The 19173-nt window shown below is 34.8% G+C and overlaps 2 protein-coding genes across 2 annotated transcripts; one reads left to right on the top strand and one right to left on the bottom strand.

Moving 5' to 3' along the window:
- Window positions 1-6104: 6104 nt before the first annotated feature.
- Window positions 6105-6915, bottom strand: LOC132864012 (hemoglobin embryonic subunit alpha-like). The gene is made up of 3 exons (XM_060897197.1): window positions 6738-6915; window positions 6440-6647; window positions 6105-6321 (listed from the first exon to the last, which is right to left on the bottom strand). Exons 1-3 carry the CDS (start codon window positions 6830-6832, stop codon window positions 6193-6195), a joined length of 432 nt encoding a protein of 143 aa, XP_060753180.1. The 5' UTR covers window positions 6833-6915; the 3' UTR covers window positions 6105-6192.
- A 1205-nt stretch (window positions 6916-8120) lies between these two features.
- On the top strand, window positions 8121-9110 carry LOC132863993 (hemoglobin subunit beta-like). The gene is made up of 3 exons (XM_060897131.1): window positions 8121-8425; window positions 8533-8755; window positions 8900-9110. The coding sequence occupies exons 1-3, from the start codon at window positions 8334-8336 to the stop codon at window positions 9026-9028; spliced, it is 444 nt and encodes a 147-aa protein (XP_060753114.1). The 5' UTR covers window positions 8121-8333; the 3' UTR covers window positions 9029-9110.
- Window positions 9111-19173: the final 10063 nt, after the last annotated feature.

Below are 19173 nucleotides of genomic sequence, written 5' to 3'. Positions count from 1 at the left end.
CAGATACACAAAAGGAAATAGCAAATAAGGTTGAAAATACTGTATGTGGAAGTATTATATTATATTAGTAATATTAGTATTATATAGTTGCAACGGGTAATGCGGGCGTGCGCATTTGCGATTGTGTGATTTCTGCAGGCCGCGAATTCTAAATGGTCAAATGGAAAAGATGGAAAAACGGCTTTTCTCAGAAAAGAAACCATAGCACAGTGGTTAGAACCCTACAGAATATATAGCAATAAAAACAAGGATAAAATCTCCTGGTTAAATGTTGAGTAATGTAGTGCTTAAAGTTTAAAAATGAATACCAAATGAGCAAAAACAATGCTTCCGAGTGGCAGAAAGAAAAACGTGGTGCAGACATGAAAGATGCTTCCTATTGAAATAAATTAGATCGAAAGTCGTGCTGAGTGACACGAAAAAAAAGGAAATTCGTGTCCACGAACATATATATACATACATATGTGTATATATATGTTCGTGGACACGGATTTCCTCCTCCCCTTCTGCAGATCATTTTCATTTCTTTTTTATTGCTTAAGTGTAAACAAAACCTCCTATATGTACTTCTTGCCATACCAGAAGTGTGCGTTTAAAAAAATCACACCAAAATGCAACTCAATTAAAAAAATAATTTCGGATTTTTTATTTTTTTTTACCAGAGCATAAGTAAAATTTCACACATACGTTAATTTTTAGTTCTGTGTTTTTAGTTCTATGTTCATTTAAAACGAGGCAAATTTTGTATAATTTGAATAGTATAATCTTTCAGTTAAACTCCTACACAGTCTCTAAATGCTGAACCTCAGCTGTTCAGGTGGCACATTATAACTTAAGGATCATTCATGCCTAAAATATTTCAAAGACAGTCTAAACAAACAAACAAACGATACACTTTCTTTATGTTCTTATTTATATGCAATTTTATAATTTTTTTAGAAAGCAATAAATGCTTAATCCAACCCAATATCATAGTTTGTCTTGTGTGTTTTAATTAAATCAAATTAAATTCCTACAGGAGGATTTTAAGCTGTCAAATGGTCATGTTTAAACATTTTCTAACATTTGACTTCTTTTCTTTCCAGGTAAATAATTAAAATAAGTATATGATTTGTTCATAAAACAAGTGCACATATTTGTACCTGAGATGAATAAAAAGAAAAAAAAAATGTTAACCCTACGTTCTTTTCATCAAACTAGAGAAAACAGTGTTAACTTCTACCCCGCTGTCCCTTGCTCCTGTTTTATGAGGAGCGCCTCATGCTGGTAGACATGATGCTTTTATCAATAACAATAAAACTGAACAGCAGATGGCGGTAACAGTCTGTTTATTATTATTATTATTATTATTATTATTATTATTATTATTATTATTATTATTATATGTTTTAAAGTATGTTTCGTTATAAAGTACCACGTGTTAAGATCCAATATAAATGGATTCATAATATAAACATAATATAAATCCATTTTGTTGAATATTTTTTGAATATTCCTGTTTAATAAAATATAAATAAAAATATCAATTTCTTTGTATATTAATTAGATTATTAAAACAAAATACTCGTCACGCTTGATCTATAAAAAGAGAAAGATTTATCATGATATTCTAAATAACATGATATAACAATTTCTTTTATTTGCTTTACATTGCATTACAATTACATTGCTTTCGTTCTAAATGCCATCTGACAACAGTAAATCAAAACTCATTAAAATGCCTAACAGAAAATAAATCCCCCAAATACATATTTAACTCACTGAAATGAACAACAATAAAACCTCAACAAAACCTCCAATATCTATTTCACAGGCAACAAGAACCTTTTCTAACACAATATAAAAGGATAAAATAAATCACAATAAAAACGCACTACTGAAAGTTAAATAACATTTCATTATTAATATCATGCAAGCAGAAACATATAACAAGGCCTTTAAAAATAAACAAATGAACACAGTACACATAAGGAACAAATCTGTGCATACTCAGTAGTGTGCCAACGTTCTCTATAGCCACGTTCACACTGCAAGTCTTAATTCGGATATTTTGCTCAGATCTGATTTTTTTCTTTGCCTGTTCACATTACCTTTTAAAATGTGGCCTATATCAGATACCAGTGTGAACTGTTTGCTGTTTCGAACTGACCCGCATGTGCAAACGAACAATAACAATGACGTCACACTCAGCAGGCCGTTGCGCTAAAAAGTTGGCGAGGTCATGGAGGAAGTATTGTATCATCTGGTGCAAGCAAACATATCATGTAATGCTATAATGTGATGTATTCAATGCAAGCATTATGAGCTGGTTCACGTAACCACTTTATATAACACTCTTAACACACACGTTACCAGTCACGTTTGTGTCACGTTTTCGCCGGCGCAAAAAAAAAGGTTTCGCCGGCGCAAAAAAAAAAAAGGTTTCGCCGGCGCAAAAAAAAAATAATTGTGACGAATGTCGATGTAGATTGACGTAAAAGTCGCATCAAATCCGCCTTGGTTGTTCACACTGCGGCCACATTGGAAAAGATCAGATTTGGGTCTGATTCAGGATTACATATGGAAGTGGCCCAGATCTGATTTGAAAAAATCAGATCTGGGCCAGATTTGAGTGTTCACACTACTCCTGAAGAAGTCTGACCTGGTCACTTGACGCCAAAAAAATCGGATTTGGGCCACTTTTACCTGCAGTGTGAACGTGGCCTATTTCCCACCTTGATCCAGTTTATGGTTTATATCCCAATCTACTTTATTCCCTTGGAGTAAAGTTATGCTTTTCTAATTAACCTGATTAACCCATTAATCCTAATCCTAATAATCCTAATCCTAATTTACAATATATATAAAAGGCATGTCTGGGAATATTTTAGCATAGAGCAAATTTAAAATAAAAAACAAAATAAGTAATTTATGTATGCTCTAAATCCGTGAAACAAAAAATGATAATGGTCTTTTGCAGTTTTTTTTGGCCACGATAATACAATAATTAATTTTTATTAATTATTTTTCATTATATTATATCTCTATGTAAATTGATAGTAAATGTATGTATTCCCACTGAATGAATTTAAATTTCACGTATAATGTTTGAATATTAAAAGAAACCATAGTGTGCACTGAAATACCTATATATAGTCTGAAATATTATCATTAAATTGCAAAATAAAGTAAAGGTGTTTTAGTACTTTATTTTCTTTGAGTCAGATAAAGGCACATTACTTTGAATAGCTCATTCCTTAGCTCTTGTGAGATAGTCTTGTCGGCTCAGGCCTTCCCTATTGTCGGTCGCATGAGTTCTTGTGGTTGTTGTGGCAAGCTGTAAACTTTTGGGAACACCTGCCACTTTGTCTCCGTCAGATACTGAACAGCATTTTGAAGACACTTTATATGATATTAATGAACAGCATGAATAACGCTTCGCAGTATTTCTGATACATATATCTTCTACTGCTTTAGACGCACTTTGCTTACACAGATGATTTATTTTGCTTACTCTGATAAACAATGTAACTATATGGTTATTAAGATTACGTAATATTACTACAAACTTAGTCAAAATTACATCCAAACTACTTGAAGGGACCTTTAAAGGTTGCATGTAAAACTCGTCCACATAATTTCTGATATAACCCTGTTAGAAAGTCAGACATCTCTAACTATCAAATGAGCACATTTTGTAAGATTCTACTCACCAAGAAGACTTCACGAACGGCTTCACTACAATATAATACGTGTACACAGCTGATATGACCCCATGACTAACCCATCCCATGAATCACATGAATTTGAGAGGATTGGTCAAATACATATATAAACTGGAGACTTGACACTGCTAGCACCTAGCAGTCTTCATCATCAGAACAATCAGAACCTCCAAAAGCCAGCAACATGGTTGAGTGGACAGATTTCGGGCGCGCTACCATCCAGGACATCTTTTCCAAGATCGATTACAAGACTGTCAGTCACCAGGCACTGGCAAGGTACAATCATTTTAATACGTATTACCTGACTTAAAGAAATGGTTAAACACATGTATGACTTAAGGAATGATTATAACACTAATAAGTACTTTTTAAATGTTATATCAAATATGATATGAAATATGATTAAATGATATATCAGAGATATATCAAAAGTCTGTAGTCCATGCTTGTGAAAGTGAATCATGGACACAAACAATGGAGATTTTTCAGGACTTCAGAAAAAGAGTTATTGTTGCTCATCAGGCTGGAAAAGGTTACAACATCATCTGTAAAGTGTTTGGTCTTTGCAAATTTATAGTCAGACAGTTTCTGTACAAATAGAGGAAATTTTAGACCATTGGTACCCTTTATAGAAGTGGTCAACCAACAGAGATCACTCCAAAAGTAAGATATTGTCAGTGGTGCGGGGATAAAATCAGACCCAAATGCAGGATAGAATAAACTGATTTAATAAATAAAACACACAAAACAGGGACAAAGACATGACAAGAGACGAGCCCAAGAGGCCATTGGCAATGCAGCATGGTTAAATACACGACAATTAACAGATAAGGAACTGGTGTGCAGAGGCGGGGAGGAAGAGACAAGGACGGGGCAGACATGTGAACACCAAACATAAACAACCGCACATGGCCAAAGTTTGGGCTGGATCCTGACAGATATGTAAAAGTCTGTTGGATCAGAAAGAAACCCAGTGTAACTTCTAAGCTAAAGGCCTAAACTAAAGACCTCTTTTACTTTGGTTAATGTTATAACACTGAACAACCATGGCATAGCAGAGTTGCAAGGAGAAAGCCACCACTCACCAAAAAGAACAATGCTGCTCATGAAGTTTGCTAAAGATCACTGATCCATGAATCAGTGAACAAAATTAGTGAATTCTAAAGGAATATGCCAGGACATCTGTCCATGATCTGAATCTCAAGAAAAAAATTAGTCATGCACAAAGACAACAATCACAAGCACCCAAGTCTTTCTACCAAAGAATGATTAAAGAGGAACAGATATAATGTTTTAGAATGGCCATGTCAATGTCCTGACTTTAATATCAAAGAAAAATTGTAGAAGGACCTGAAGCAAGCAGTTCATGTGAGGACATCCACCAAAATCTTAGTGTTGAAGCTGTTCTCTACTGTGGAATGGGATAAAATTCTTTTAAGCTGTTGTGCAGGACTGATCAAAAGTTACCAGAAACTTTACTCACAGTTATTGCTGCAAAAGGGCTCATAACAGATACTGAAAGCAAAGATTAAAATACTTTTGCAAGTCACATATGTAAAGCTACATCAATAATTGAATGAAGAGGTATTATATTTGTGCCTCATTTCTTTGATTGGGTTCACTTATTAGGACTTGTATGAAAATCTGATGATGATTTGGGTCATATTTATGCAGAAGCAGAGGAATAACTAAAGGGTTCACAAACTTTCAAGCTATATACTGTATATACATAGGTTGAACAATGACGATGAAACACCTAGATTTAAACCAGAATAATTTAATAGCATTGCGTAGAGCCCTCTTTCATGGCCAATAAAGCATTAATTCTGTCACTGGAAATGAGAGAATTAAAAATTGGCAAGTCACTAGGAAATGTTGCCTGATGTTGCTTGATCCTTCAGATCTATAACTTCTCATTTTATATCACAGTCCTAACAGGAACATATTAAAATATACTGGTTGCAAACACTTTGGGGTAATTGTCCATAAAGAAAATTAAATAAATAAAGAAACTAGTTTAAAAAACTAGATTCAATAATGATTTTTTTTTTATCTTAATCAGTGATTTTATCCTATAGTGCAACCTTAAAACACAGTTAACTGAAATCCACATGTTTTATGATCTAGTTCAAGTCTAAAGAATTTAAAGTTATTGAGTTTCATTAGTCAGTGTCTAAGACAAGGAATTTACTTTCAGACAGAAAAAATGTCTCAACATTCAGTAAATTCATTTACAATATCTTAGGCATAATATGCTTAATCTTAGGCATAATATGCTTAATCTTAGGCATAATATGCTAAAAACCAATAACACAGCACATTTCTATCAACTTATTTTTATCCTAAATTTATGAACATGCAAAGGCTCAGAGAAGACACATAACATAGTGTTACTTTCCATAGTGTTGGATTTTATTTAGATCAGTCAAGAACATAAAAAAACATATTGTGCATTTGCATGTCTCTGTTCTGTTGCCTGCAGAGCTTCTTATCTGTACTTCTCAGAGAGAGCCAGGGACAAAGCAGCGAGAAACTTATCCATAGCCACATGCACCTCAGGAGTAAATTGAGTGGGGAACAGGATGGCCAGAACCACCAGCAAATTGTGGGAGAGGATCTACAAGGAAAGGAAAAAACAACTACATTAAACATGTTGTGGAACAGGATTTACATATGGGTAAAAAACACACTAAAATATTATAGAGGAAAAGTATTAAATATTAAGTTTATTTTACCTTGAAGTTAGCGGGGTCAACACGCAGCTGGAAAGCGTGCAGCTCGCTTAGGTTGAGCAACCCATTGGTCAGGTCATCGATTTTGTTCACAGCCTCTGCCACGCCAGAGACAACAGTCTTTCCGTGCTTCTTCACTTGGGGTGAGTCAAGGCTCAAGTCACTCCAATGGGAAAAGTAGGTTTTGGTCTGAGGGTAAACAGTCAGCATCCTGTGTAGAAACATTGTACAGAGTGTGTCCTCGGTATCAGAAGAGGAATTGAAATGAATACCAAAAGGAGAGAATTGATCAAGCACCTACCTGTAGAGAGCTTGTCTACCGATTTCTTCAGCCTGTGAGGAGATCGTGGCCCAGAAGGCTTTGACGGCAGCTTTGTCCTTGGCAGAGAGACTCATGGTTTCGTAGTGGTGTGGAAGAAAACTTCTGTAGACTCTCTGAGAAACAAATCAGCCTTTTATACAACAACCCCAAGCTGGCACACCCGAGACCCACCAATTTAAAAAGGACAGATTAGACAGAGCTTCTGCTGCTTGTAATAGATAACTGTCAAGCCTGATAGGAAACTAAGTGCTAATCGCTAACTGATATTTTACCCCCAAAATTAACAATTGTCTAATCAGGGCAGAAAATAAATTACAAGTTACAACTTAGATAACAAACTAAGTGAGATGTTTTTTCTTTTCACTTGGAATGCAATAACTTACAATAGCTTTACAAGAAAAGGCCAGTTATCAGATTGTACTTGAAGACAGGAAACAACATAATATGACCCATTACTTCAGGGTTGTTGTTTTTTTATTGATCATATATGACATAAAAACAAATTTAATGTAAATACTGCACCACTGTTGGGACTGTATTTATATATGTATTTTAGTCACACAATAAAACTTTTTAACATGTTGGGTCTAAATTTGCATTTACATTTACAGCATAAACTTATTGTCTTTTTTTATATTGGTGTATTCTACAATGGTTCTGTTTTTAAAATTATTTAATTTATATAGTATAAATTATATGTATTTTTTAGACTAAATATGTTATCAACAGAAGGTTTCCATGGGCTTGACCACTAAAGACCACAATAGCAGGCGCTTCCTGTTCACTCACTGCAGCTAGAGTCAGCATGTGGTTAGCTTGCTATTTCAGATTGGTAAAATAGGCCAAGAATATATTGTTGTTACACAGCATGTGATATAAAGTATCAAGTAAAAGGATAGTTTATACATTTCTATTATTTTACGCTTTTTCTTCCTTACATTAAAGAAATCCTGGTTTACTTTATATAAAGACTGACTGAAAGCCATTTGTAATAACATGTTGGCCGAGTTTCCAAAATCATCTCAACGCAAAGATTATTGTTAAGGCTTTTTCTAGTTAAGATTCCTTTCCGCACTTCACCAAACTTCAATTTTCAGTGATGGAAACAGTTGAACAAATGTTAGTAATTGATATTCAATATTTTACAATTTGACCATCTTTTCTAAAATTCAGTATGAACAGATTAAGTAAAAACCGCAGTAAGCCATTAAAATACTGATATTAAAATAAATATCTTTATTTCTTGATCCAATATTAAATCACCACACCGTGCTTGGTCATTTAGGTCACGTTCTAAAATACGCGCATAATATAAACTTAAAACGTACTTTAAACTAATTTAAAACGTGTTGCTGCTGTCGAACTTATGTATGCTGTTTATGTATCATAAATCTGTGAAATATATTTAGAACCGAAAAGGACCGATTCATATCTAATCAATATTGTTCAGACTGTCAGAGTGAACACACCCCATCAGATGTTTGTAGTCAGGTCTTGGGAGGTGCCGTCAAATGCATATATAAGCGGCCTAAAAAGACTTCATCAGAACATTCAGAACCTCCAAAAGCCAGCAACATGGTTGAGTGGACAGATTTCGAGCGCGCTACCATCCAGGACATCTTTTCCAAGATCGATCACAAGACTGTCGGTCACCAGGCGCTGGCAAGGTACAATTATTTTAATATGTATTACCTGACTTAAAGGAATGGTTAAATACATAAATGACTTAAGGAGTGATTATAAAACTTATGAGTACTTTTTAAATGTTTCTCAGGTGTCTGGTCGTGTACCCATGGACCCAGAGGTATTTCGCTAGCTTTGGAAACTTGTATAACGCCGCTGCCATCGTGGGAAATCCCAGGGTTGCTGCTCACGGCTTGACGGTAATGCAAGGGCTGGAGAAAGCGGCCAAGAACATGGACGACATTAAGGGCACTTACGCCGAGTTGAGTGTGCTGCACTCTGAACAACTACACGTGGATCCCGAAAACTTCAGGGTGAGTCTGATTTGATTTATTTATAAACCATTAGTCCTAATTCTGTTAGTTTCATTTATTGTCAGTTTATCACTCTGTCTACATGAATCATCCGTTCTATACTTTAACCTGTGTTCATTCTTTCTGCTCTGTTTCCTCCTGTAGCTGTTGGCTGACAGCATTACCATTGTAGTCGCCTCTGTCCTGGGTGCTAGTTTCACAGCTGAAGTGCAGGCAGCTCTGCACAAGTTCCTGGCTGTCGTTGTCTCCGCACTCGGAAAACAGTACAACTAAATGCTGCATGTGCTTTGTTCTGTGTTTTCTGCGTTGAAGTCAAACTTTGTCGATTAATGCAAATAAATGTTTAAATAATTAATATCTCGTCATCTGTTGTGTTTTTTCATTAAGCTATTTTTTTTCTCCGTGGGAATTCCGTTACAACTTGCAAAGTTATTTCAAATAATTTTTAATTGGAATGATGAAAATAATTAAATTTCTGCAAAAAAAAAAAATACAAAAGCACACTTTGATGTTGGTGGAGGTGGTGGTGTTGTTGTTGGTGGTGGTGTCAGTGGTGGCTTTCTAGGCTAACAGATACAGTGGCCTTTTTCGTTTCTTAATGTAATAAAGTTCCAAATCATTATATCTACATTTATATATATATAATTCTAAAATAATAATGTAGCTAAAATATAATAATCTAAGACCTTTACATATAGGACAAATAACAAAATAGTTGGTTTATTATGGTTTATAATATTTCTTAGTTATTCACATGAAAGAGAGGCTTTACCCTTTACAGAAACATTCATTCATTCATTCATTCATCTTCTACCGCTTATCCGAACTACCTCGGGTCACAGGGAGCCTGTGCCTATCTCAGGCGTCATCGGGCATCAAGGCAGGATACACCCTGGACGGAGTGCCAACCCATCGCAGGGCACACACACACACTCATTCACTCACACAATCACACACTAGGGACAATTTTCCAGAGATGCCAACTTTACAGAAACAGTGAGTAATATTTTTCAAATCTGTCTGCGTTTGTCAGTACACAAGGCTCTTAAAACTATCCCTTTACATTTGTTAGCACAGACATGACAAGGACATATATATGGACAGTATAATGGCTGCAGACATTTGGGTTAGTTGTCCAAAATTAGAACTAAAAGAATAAAGAAAATTGTTTAAAAAACTTGATTCCAAAATAGATTCGGAAATAATATTTTTAATTCCTATAAGCGCCTTTGTTTTATCCATTCTACTGTAAAGTAGGATTCTGTACTATCTGCTTAACTCAGTTGGCAACAGTATCCTACTGCTAAATAACAGTTGTATGCTGTTGCTAACAAAACAGCATCTTGCTGTTAATTTTGATAACATTAACCCACTATATTTTAACAGTACAATGCTGGCAACCACAGCTGCCAGTAGATTACTGTTTTTTTTACAGAATTTTTTTTTACAGTGTATAACTATTTTTTAACAGTAGGATACGGTTACATTAGCTACACCATACAAATGTTATTTAGCAGTATATATTTGTAATTTACATTTACAATCACAACCCAATTATTCTAAATTGCAAATGCTATTATACCCTGCATTTTACATTTGTGGAAAACAAAATAAATAAGGCCAACTTATTGTTTTAGTCCTTCTTTATTTCTCTTTAACATCAAATGAATTGTTAAGCTGTTTGTTTGTTGTGGCAAAAAAATTAGCAAAAATGCAAGCCATCATGTTGGAGTGCATAAACTATGGTGCAACAAATAAGCACCCATAACATGGAGAAATACAAAGATGGCTTAAGCAAACAAACACAATTTCAAAATGACTCAACTTGGCATTAAATAATTAAGCTTCAAATCAAGCTTTAGGAAAAAAAAAAAAACACACCTCTATATATATATATATATAAAGTACAATAAATCAGCAAAATTTTATCTTACCTTATTTAAGACTTTAACAAACACCAAACAGTATAACAAAAAAACAGTAAACAGTAGAACAAAAAAATAATAACAGTACTGTATATACAAACCACTGTAAAAAAAAAAAAAAAAAACTTTTTTAAATAAAGTGCCACTCAAAGTCCATCAATCTTTTTAAAAGATTTGACACTTTCAGATTGACTGTCATGGTCTTCTTTTGTACTGTTTTCCCAGTCTTTTTAGACGTCACTTTTCCTTTTGTAGCCTTGGTCCCTTTTTCTGGATTTATTCCAACAAATCGTCTGAAAATAATAAGACTTTCTGTGATTTAAAACTTTAATAATAAAAAAGATCTAAAAACACTGTACAGTAGTGATACAGCTTGTTTAATACATTAGCTAATGTTATGAATTGTTATAAAAATTACAACTTAAAACTTAAAGGTCACAAGTTTGAAATTGAGTAAATTAGATCACCATTTTGGAACTACTCCTCTTAGGTCAAAATACTATTATTACCATATTATTGAACGACAAAAATAAATTTACCGTTGTAGAAATTCCAGTGTGGATGCTGCTTCCTCTTGATATTGCAGGTTGAAGATGTAATACACTGAAAACAAAGCAGCAAGTCCAGAGAGAAAGGTTGGTTGCACACCCTCGGAAATTATTCTGCCTTCCAAGCTGAACATCCACCTTTTCATCCACTGTCCTTGAGTATCACTTGGACCTTAAAGGAGTGTACAGATTATGTTATAACTATTGTCCTTGGAGAGCTAGCATGAGAAAAGGCAATAAGAAAATTATGCAAGCACTGACAAAATCATATAATTTTCATATCTTCCAAGACAACAAACCTTGCAGTTTCAATATTTTAGCCAACAAGCCACTAATGTTATGAAATGCGAACTAAACATCACAAACTCATTCAGGCATAACATAAAATATTTTCCTCAGTTTTACACAAGTATACTTTAATCAAACATTTTTATACAGTGGCCAGAATGAGGCACATAAAGATGTGCCAGCCAGCCTAGAGTGTGATCCTTGTTTACTGAACATGAAGTCATGTCATATTTGATATACTTACCAAGCAGAATCAATTGAGGAGTCAGAATGGAACACATAGATGCACAGTGAAAAAAAGAGATTCTTTTGGTTGTTCACTCCAAACAAGATTCTTTTGGTTGTTCACTGTTTTGAGTTTTGGTTTTAAGACAATAAGTCATCAAAGCCATATATATATATATATATATATATATATATATATATATATATATATATATATATATATATATATATATATATATAAACTCAATGGTGCTTTTGTATCCTTTTTTTTTTTTAGAGTTTCAAAGTACCAATTTTCTTGCACGGTGTAGACAAACAATTTCTAAAATATCCTAATTTGCAGTCAAACGAGTCCTATAAGTATGATAAAACAGAACATATTTGATTGAACCATTGCTACAGATTTGTTCATAGTAAGAACTAATAATAATGTATATAAAGAAAAGCTTACGCTTTCTTGAAGAATAAGCCCATCTTGATTATCTCCAAAGTAAGCCATTAGAAGTTGAACAATCAGATGTGATGAATCAATCACTTCCTCCTTGGAAAGAACTGCCTTAACTTCTGAGTTACTTGGCCTGGTTTTAAAAAACTCTACAATGCTCCTCCCACACTCTTCCACAGAAAGTTCAAATGCACGCAGGACATTGATCAAAAAGGTATGGCCACTTTTTCATTACCTCTGCAACAGAAGGTGCTGGAATGCTGTTTATTTGACTTCGTTGCAGGCAGAAAGTTGTCTCCATCAATTGAATTACTTCAGCTTTCTCGCCACCCTTTGTTCCTTCGTGGGAATAGATATCCTCCAGCTTTTGACGTTTATTCTCAATTGAGTCATCCGTTTCCTCTAAAGGAAGATCAGGCTGAAACCGTACACAACCATATGTGTCGGTTGGTCCTCTTTTAACACCATGGACTGATGACCGGTGCTGTCGGAAGCTGGTGGTCCGGCTGAGGTTCTCAATTCTTGTCTTGACCTGGATCAAAAGTGAGCTGTATCCTTCCGCTACAATTCGGCCATCATGAAGCTGGTCTGCAAAGCTCTGGGGATATTGACTGACAATTGTTTTACAAATGGTAAGACACTGTGCACGTGTTGGGGTTGTTTCAAATTTTTTCATTTCATCTGCAAGCACCCTAACCATTTGTCGTCTTGCTGCTGGTGAAGGCCTTTTTCCTGAGGAAATAGCAGACTGAATTTCTGCAGGCATGAGCTGCCATGGTACTTTGAAGCTGTCTGGCCAAGATTTCTTATTATAGGATGTCGATGGCCTACTGTATTCAACACTGCTGGATTCTACATTAGTAGACACAGACGAATTAGAAGAGCATGGCAATGGAGAGGAGCTCCCAGCTGACTCCATGATGGTGAGATCCAAAGTGACAGTTTCCCTCTCTAAAAACCACCAAAATATTGAACAGGCAGTTAAAATTCACCCCAAATTATCTGTATAGACACAACTTCAATTAAGCATAATACAATATATACATCATTACATATTGTTCAAATGGTCAGTTTGTTTTTTTGTTTTTACAAATGTAGGCATCATTTAAAATTATTTACATTGTTCAATTTACTACTGTAGTGAGCAAGCAAATTAAACAAATTGTTAAACAGGAAATTATAATCCTTTCTTGCATGTCTGCCTCTATATGTATAGATTTCTATGCAAAATCTCTAAATTAGCTCAAAAAATATTATTAGGTTTGCTCACAAATGCATCATTTAACTTTGGAAGAAATGTATTAGTCATATGGATTGCTTACAAATCTGTAACTTGAACCCCATTCAATGCCATTACAAAGGAACCAAAATATATTACCGATTGTGTTTATCTACAGTGACATGAGTATGTAAATTATGTAATTTTTCAGGCTAACTAGTTATTGAACAAAAATGTCTTCTTTTGCTTCTGAGAATGAATGTAAATGAGATATGAAAATATGATTACCTATTTTGAAAGAACTGAGAAGTTTTCTGACTTTTATAGCCGGTAGAATGCTACTGAGGTCATGTTCTTGAACAAATTGTAGATCATCTTTGGACTCCACTCCCGACTCTAAAAGTCTCTCAATCAAAAGCTCTGTGGTGTTCTCAACATTTGTCGACAAAGCCCTGAGGATGATCGCCCTCAATTCTTCCACCAAGCAAGACATTGTTCTACATTAAGAGAAGAGAATGATGAACTATTACAGACATATCGAAGACTGTGTACTTGCACAATGGATAATAATCCAGAAGGTCATTCTGATTAACACATGAGTAGGAACCATTTTTTGCTGTCAAGCAGTAAACACCCATGTTATGGATCATGGACGTTTGGAAAAGTTCAGTGATGAAATACACTGAAGAATTCTGTATGACTGTCATCACAATGCTTCCCACAGTAACGCCTTCATCAGTTTCCTGAATAACAACATACATGTTTGTTTTGTATGTTGTTCCTTTAACAGTTGCCTCATGAGCAACCATAGTATTTTCAGGCTGAAAATCATATCCAGCTACACTGTAAGAAATGATTCTGTGGTCATGTAGATTTGAATTAATATTTTTAGTTAAAATGTATTCAATATAATTGTGTTTTTGATTTTGAGGCAAATATTTAATTAAATTTCAAATAAAAATGTTTGGAATAAAATCTACCCATTGCAGTTAAATAAAACTTAAGCATTATATTTATCTAATCCCAAATGGAGAGAATATTGGTGAATTCAAATTAATGTAATCAGGCAAATTTTAATTGAAAAGCACTTCCTGTCAAAATGCCTTTAAAAAAAAAAAAAATGCACCAGGCCTACAAGACATTTGGAGAGAGTAGGCTACAGACAGTGAATATTCATTTTCTTCCACATTGCTCATCTTGCAAAATTTAACTGGTTGACTTAGGTAAGAAAACTTCTTTTGTTATCACTGGGCTAGTAAGAAGAACATATGTACTGTAGTGGCATATTACAATATAAAATGAGTTATCACAGAAAAAGAGACTCAGCAGCAACACAAAGTTAGCTTGTGTTGGAAGACTATAGTGTGATGTTACGCTATAATATGAACACAGCATCATACATTTTGGAAGAGTTCTTATGTATCGAAGTTAAACTTTTATTTTGAAGGATGTGGGTTAGCATTTTCTCTATCGTGGTTCCTAGGTCTTTTGCGTGTTAATATCATATCCTCAGTATGTTTTTATGAAATTGCGTAAATGAGTACATTGGGTTTTATTTTAAGGTTCCATAAAGAGCAATATTTGGTGTTATCGCTGGAAAAGCATCTTATATTTCAGACCGCACTTGACGCGCTTCCGTTGGCTTTACTTCTCGTGTGTGGAGATCGTCTTCCCGAGGCAGGTAACGTAACTTCTCTCTGTTATTTCACTTTTTATTGCAGCTTGCAAATGTGAAGTTAACTTAGCTAAATCCACGTGAAGTCAGTCTATTTGCAGCTAGCACTTAAGTTAGTTAGCTAGTTAGGTAACTTAAGTTAACTTTAGCAGGAGGGGAGGAATTCAAATTCAAATGGCACAAACACTCTCATTTTACAGCTAAACCGTACACTAAAAGTATCTGAAAACATTTTAGTATTTAGTACCATATTTCCTTAATTCCTCAAGTAGGTGCTTGATCTAGATATGTGACTTTTATCTGTAAATTAAATTAATGATGATTTTTTTCAGAATTTCTTATATCTGAATATTTTTTGGTAATGCATCGTGTAGTTTTTAAATTTACACCTTCATGGTCTTAAAATGTCTTAAAAAGGTCTTAAATTTGACTTATTGTATCCTGCATGAACCCTGTACAAAAACATCAAAATAGAGAAGAAAACAAAACAAAGAACAATTTGACACCAAGGCCTGCGAGAAAATAAAATCTAATAAAATAGATTTATAAGCTATGAAAACAATAATAAATGTATTTTCTAGTAATGTGATATGCTTGCAATATATTTCTGACAGTTTTATACTAAGACAATAACAATTTCATGTTGCAGGACACTGGGAACTTGGAGGACCTTGAACAAGTCATAATGGCCATTACTGTGACCCCAAAGCCTGGAGCTTCTACAAGCAACGGCCCAAAGAACATTGGGATCATCATAGAGGGCGTGAAAGTCATCACAGGACTTGGAGATATTGCAAGGGCTTGCTCTGTCCTCCTTGGCTTGACCTACGCGCTGAATCTTGATTATCCAAAGTACACCTTTGAGGTGTTCCAAAAACCTTTCTTGGAACTGGATGATTCAAAGCTTTCAAACAAAGTCCAGTCCCTCAAGAGCAAACTTCAGGCTTGAAATGAGACTGTATTGCAGTGCAGACTTTTGTGCTACACAATGTTCACCTTCTACAGCGCGTGAGAATTGCACATTTGAAAGTGCTATGTTTGTAAGTTGGCACTGTTTTGTCCTACGAATGTCGTGACATTTCAATTGTTGTACGTTCAAAGTATAAAATGTATTTTACTCTGTTCAATTTGCACTTTTATTATCTATGATTTGGCACATGCCATTATGGAGTATCAGCATTTTGTCCTTTTCAAAGTTATGGTTTGAAATGCGTGAGCAAACTTCTGGCTTGAAAATGAGACTGTAGTTGCAGTGTACATGTTTTGCTACACAATGTTTAGCTTCTACAGAGCTTGGGAATTCATGAAAACTTTCATCTGAAAGTGCTATGTTTGTAAGTTAGCACTGATTTGGACTCTTATCCCACGAATGTCAGTGAGATTTCTAGTTCAAAGTACGAAATGTTTTTTACTCCGTACAAATTACACTTTTCTGCTTTTGTTTTGGTACATGCACCTCTGGAGGATTTTTCTTTAATATCATTATTGACCCAATTTAGTGGCTAAGTGAGGTGAGAAAGCATGGAATCAGGTTTATGGACACCACCATTCTGTGTCATTTATTTTTGTTTTTACAAAATAGTTTAAAAATAGTTTAAAGTCAGCATTCTGTCCTTTTCAAATGTCTGGTTTGAAATGCAAGATCCAACTTCTGGCTTGAAATGAGACTGTGGTTGCAGTGTACAATGATGTGCTACAATGTGTCTAAAGCACAAAAGTGAATAAAATTGTTAATAAAATTCTTATTTGAGTATTTAAGTTCTGTACTTTCTGGGCTATATTATTCATAAGGAAGGAATATTTAGATTTAATTAATTGCATTGATTAAATTCAAATCAATGTGCAGATTAATGTAGATGATGATTACTCAATTATGATATGTAGAATTAAATTAATTTTTATTAGTACTATTTACACATTAGGGAGTTTATCTTTTTCAAATCTACTCAATATTTTTGTTTAGTTTATAATTAATTCTGTACTGTTTTCTATTCAAATCTACTCATATTAAATGGATAACTATTAAGGGTCTCATTTAATTAATATTTACTCAATACCAAACCTTGTGAAATATAATTAATAATATTGCTTGTAATCTGTTGCCTCATTTTTATTGAGTAGATATGGTGTATCTTTTCTTACAGTGTACAGCTTCCCTAATGATGTCATTGTAGTCACTCACTACAAATTCTGTTGCCTTGTCTGCGACAATAGTATGAGGGAAGAACTCACCAGAATGAAGAAATGCCTGGAGAAGCTGATGTCTTTCTGCAAGAGTCAAGCAAAGATTTTTAAAGTTATGTAATTTTCTTACACACTGTTTTAAATAAACATGCTTGCTCTCAAACCTTAAAGTCCACAAGCGAATGAGTGGACCGAAATGAATGATGAGCTCAGGGTAGTGGCTAAGATAATGATGTTTAGGTCTGAGACAGTGGGCAGGAAAAATGTGTTTCCTAAAATGTAGGTACTCATGAATCAAAACTCTCAACCCAACCTGACCCTTGGAAATGGCTGGTGAACAAACAAGTGCTATGATTTCCCTTAACAGTAAAATTAGTTGCCAAACTTCATTTGTACCAGGGGATTCAATTTTGTCACCAATCAACAATGGCAGCATCCTCAAAAAACACCAGTTTTGTACAGCGTGGCCACCAAGCTTCTCACTTCCCGGGTTAATTTCACACGGTCTGTCCCTGTTTTCGTTTGCCAGAAACTTAAACTGACTGATCCTGCGATTCAATTCCAGGTAAGTAAATTGTCTGTCAACTTTTACAAGATGTTGTATACATAAAGGAATATCATACGACACAACGCCTTCAAACAAATCATGTCCAAGGCATGGGGGCAACCCTGGCTGACAAACATGATAGAAAGAGAGCTCATTGAATGATGAGTCAAACGATGCCTCCACTATGAGGCAAACCCTCAGCACAGTTTTGAACATTTTTGAAAATTGCTTTGACGTTCAGTCCATCAGGAAAACATACACCTGTAGTCTCAAGCTCTTTAAGGTCGTCAACTAAGCATCTCATGACCACTTTTTCACCAAAGTACTTAAAGTCTTGTTCCCTACAGAGAAACACCAACTGCATTTGATCAGTGCTTGATCTGTTATAAGGACAAAGATCTGCTAATGTAAGGTACATAGCAAGTATCTTATGTTTTTTCTTGCCAGACCCTAAAGGGCTCACTACTTCAAAAGAATCTTGATACAAAATCAATCCTAAGGCAGATTTATCTATTTTATGCATGTTTGCGGTTACATTTTCACCATCCCACAGATCTTTTAAAATGTCCTTCAATGGGACATGACTATGCACATATCTGTACTGTTCCCTTACAGACTTACAATTAAGCAGAGATTCAATTGTTTGTTTAACCGGTACATACTGCGCAAAACACTCTTTTCCTGCTTCATTCTGTCCTAGACGAATAGGAACCGGCTCAACATAATGGAAACTGTTCTTGAAAAATGATTTTCTTTGCTGATCTGATCTTAGGGTATGACTGTTACACGTCATAAAAAGATCTTCAGCTTTAAGATCATCAAGAACCATTTTTATCATTGCCTCTGGAAGATCAAGGGAAATGAACTTTTCCTGAAGTTTGAAAAGCATATGAGACAGGTTGATTTCATGGATTGACTGAATATCCTCAATGATTGTTTGAATTACTGAGGCTGGAAGCAATAGTTTTGCTTGTAGTTTCAAATAGAACAGAGCAAGATTCCTTAAAAACAGTGTCTCGTCAACATTTTCAGGACTTACATCTGGTTCCTCACAGTTCTCACCTTCATCAGTCTGTGTATCAGACTGAAAATTATCCTCCTGAATCTGCGAGCAGCTGGCTTCAGGTGTCGTGACTGATTGTCTTGTGTCTTTATGTTTTCTGGACAAATGAGAGGTGAATGTTGAAATAACAGCAAATGTTTTACCACACTGCATAAAAGGACATGTGACTCTTCGACCCTCTTTAATGTGTTTTTTAACATGAGAAATAAAGTCAGGTAAACTAGTACTTTTGGCACCACACAAATCAACATGACATTCTAATGAATTTGTTGTGCACATTGTGGTTTCTGACTTATATC

Source organism: Tachysurus vachellii, chromosome 21 (genome assembly GCF_030014155.1).
Source record: "Tachysurus vachellii isolate PV-2020 chromosome 21, HZAU_Pvac_v1, whole genome shotgun sequence".
Taxonomy (NCBI): domain Eukaryota; kingdom Metazoa; phylum Chordata; class Actinopteri; order Siluriformes; family Bagridae; genus Tachysurus; species Tachysurus vachellii.
The sequence above is the reverse complement of the archived record's forward strand: the minus strand, read 5'-3'. Positions and strand labels throughout refer to the sequence as shown.

What these genes read in the sequence shown, in the direction of transcription:
- LOC132864012 (XM_060897197.1), bottom strand. Translation starts at nt 6,832, where the DNA reads ATGAGTCTCTCTGCCAAGGACAAAGCTGCCGTCAAAGCCTTCTGGGCC. An exon ending in GGTAGACAAGCTCTCTACAG is followed by an intron (nt 6,648 to 6,737) that starts GTAGGTGCTTGA and finishes GTTTCTACACAG; the next exon opens with GATGCTGACTGTTTACCCTC. An exon ending in TTGACCCCGCTAACTTCAAG is followed by an intron (nt 6,322 to 6,439) that starts GTAAAATAAACT and finishes CTTTCCTTGTAG; the next exon opens with ATCCTCTCCCACAATTTGCT.
- LOC132863993 (XM_060897131.1), top strand. Translation starts at nt 8,334, where the DNA reads ATGGTTGAGTGGACAGATTTCGAGCGCGCTACCATCCAGGACATCTTT. An exon ending in GGTCACCAGGCGCTGGCAAG is followed by an intron (nt 8,426 to 8,532) that starts GTACAATTATTT and finishes AATGTTTCTCAG; the next exon opens with GTGTCTGGTCGTGTACCCAT. An exon ending in TGGATCCCGAAAACTTCAGG is followed by an intron (nt 8,756 to 8,899) that starts GTGAGTCTGATT and finishes TTCCTCCTGTAG; the next exon opens with CTGTTGGCTGACAGCATTAC.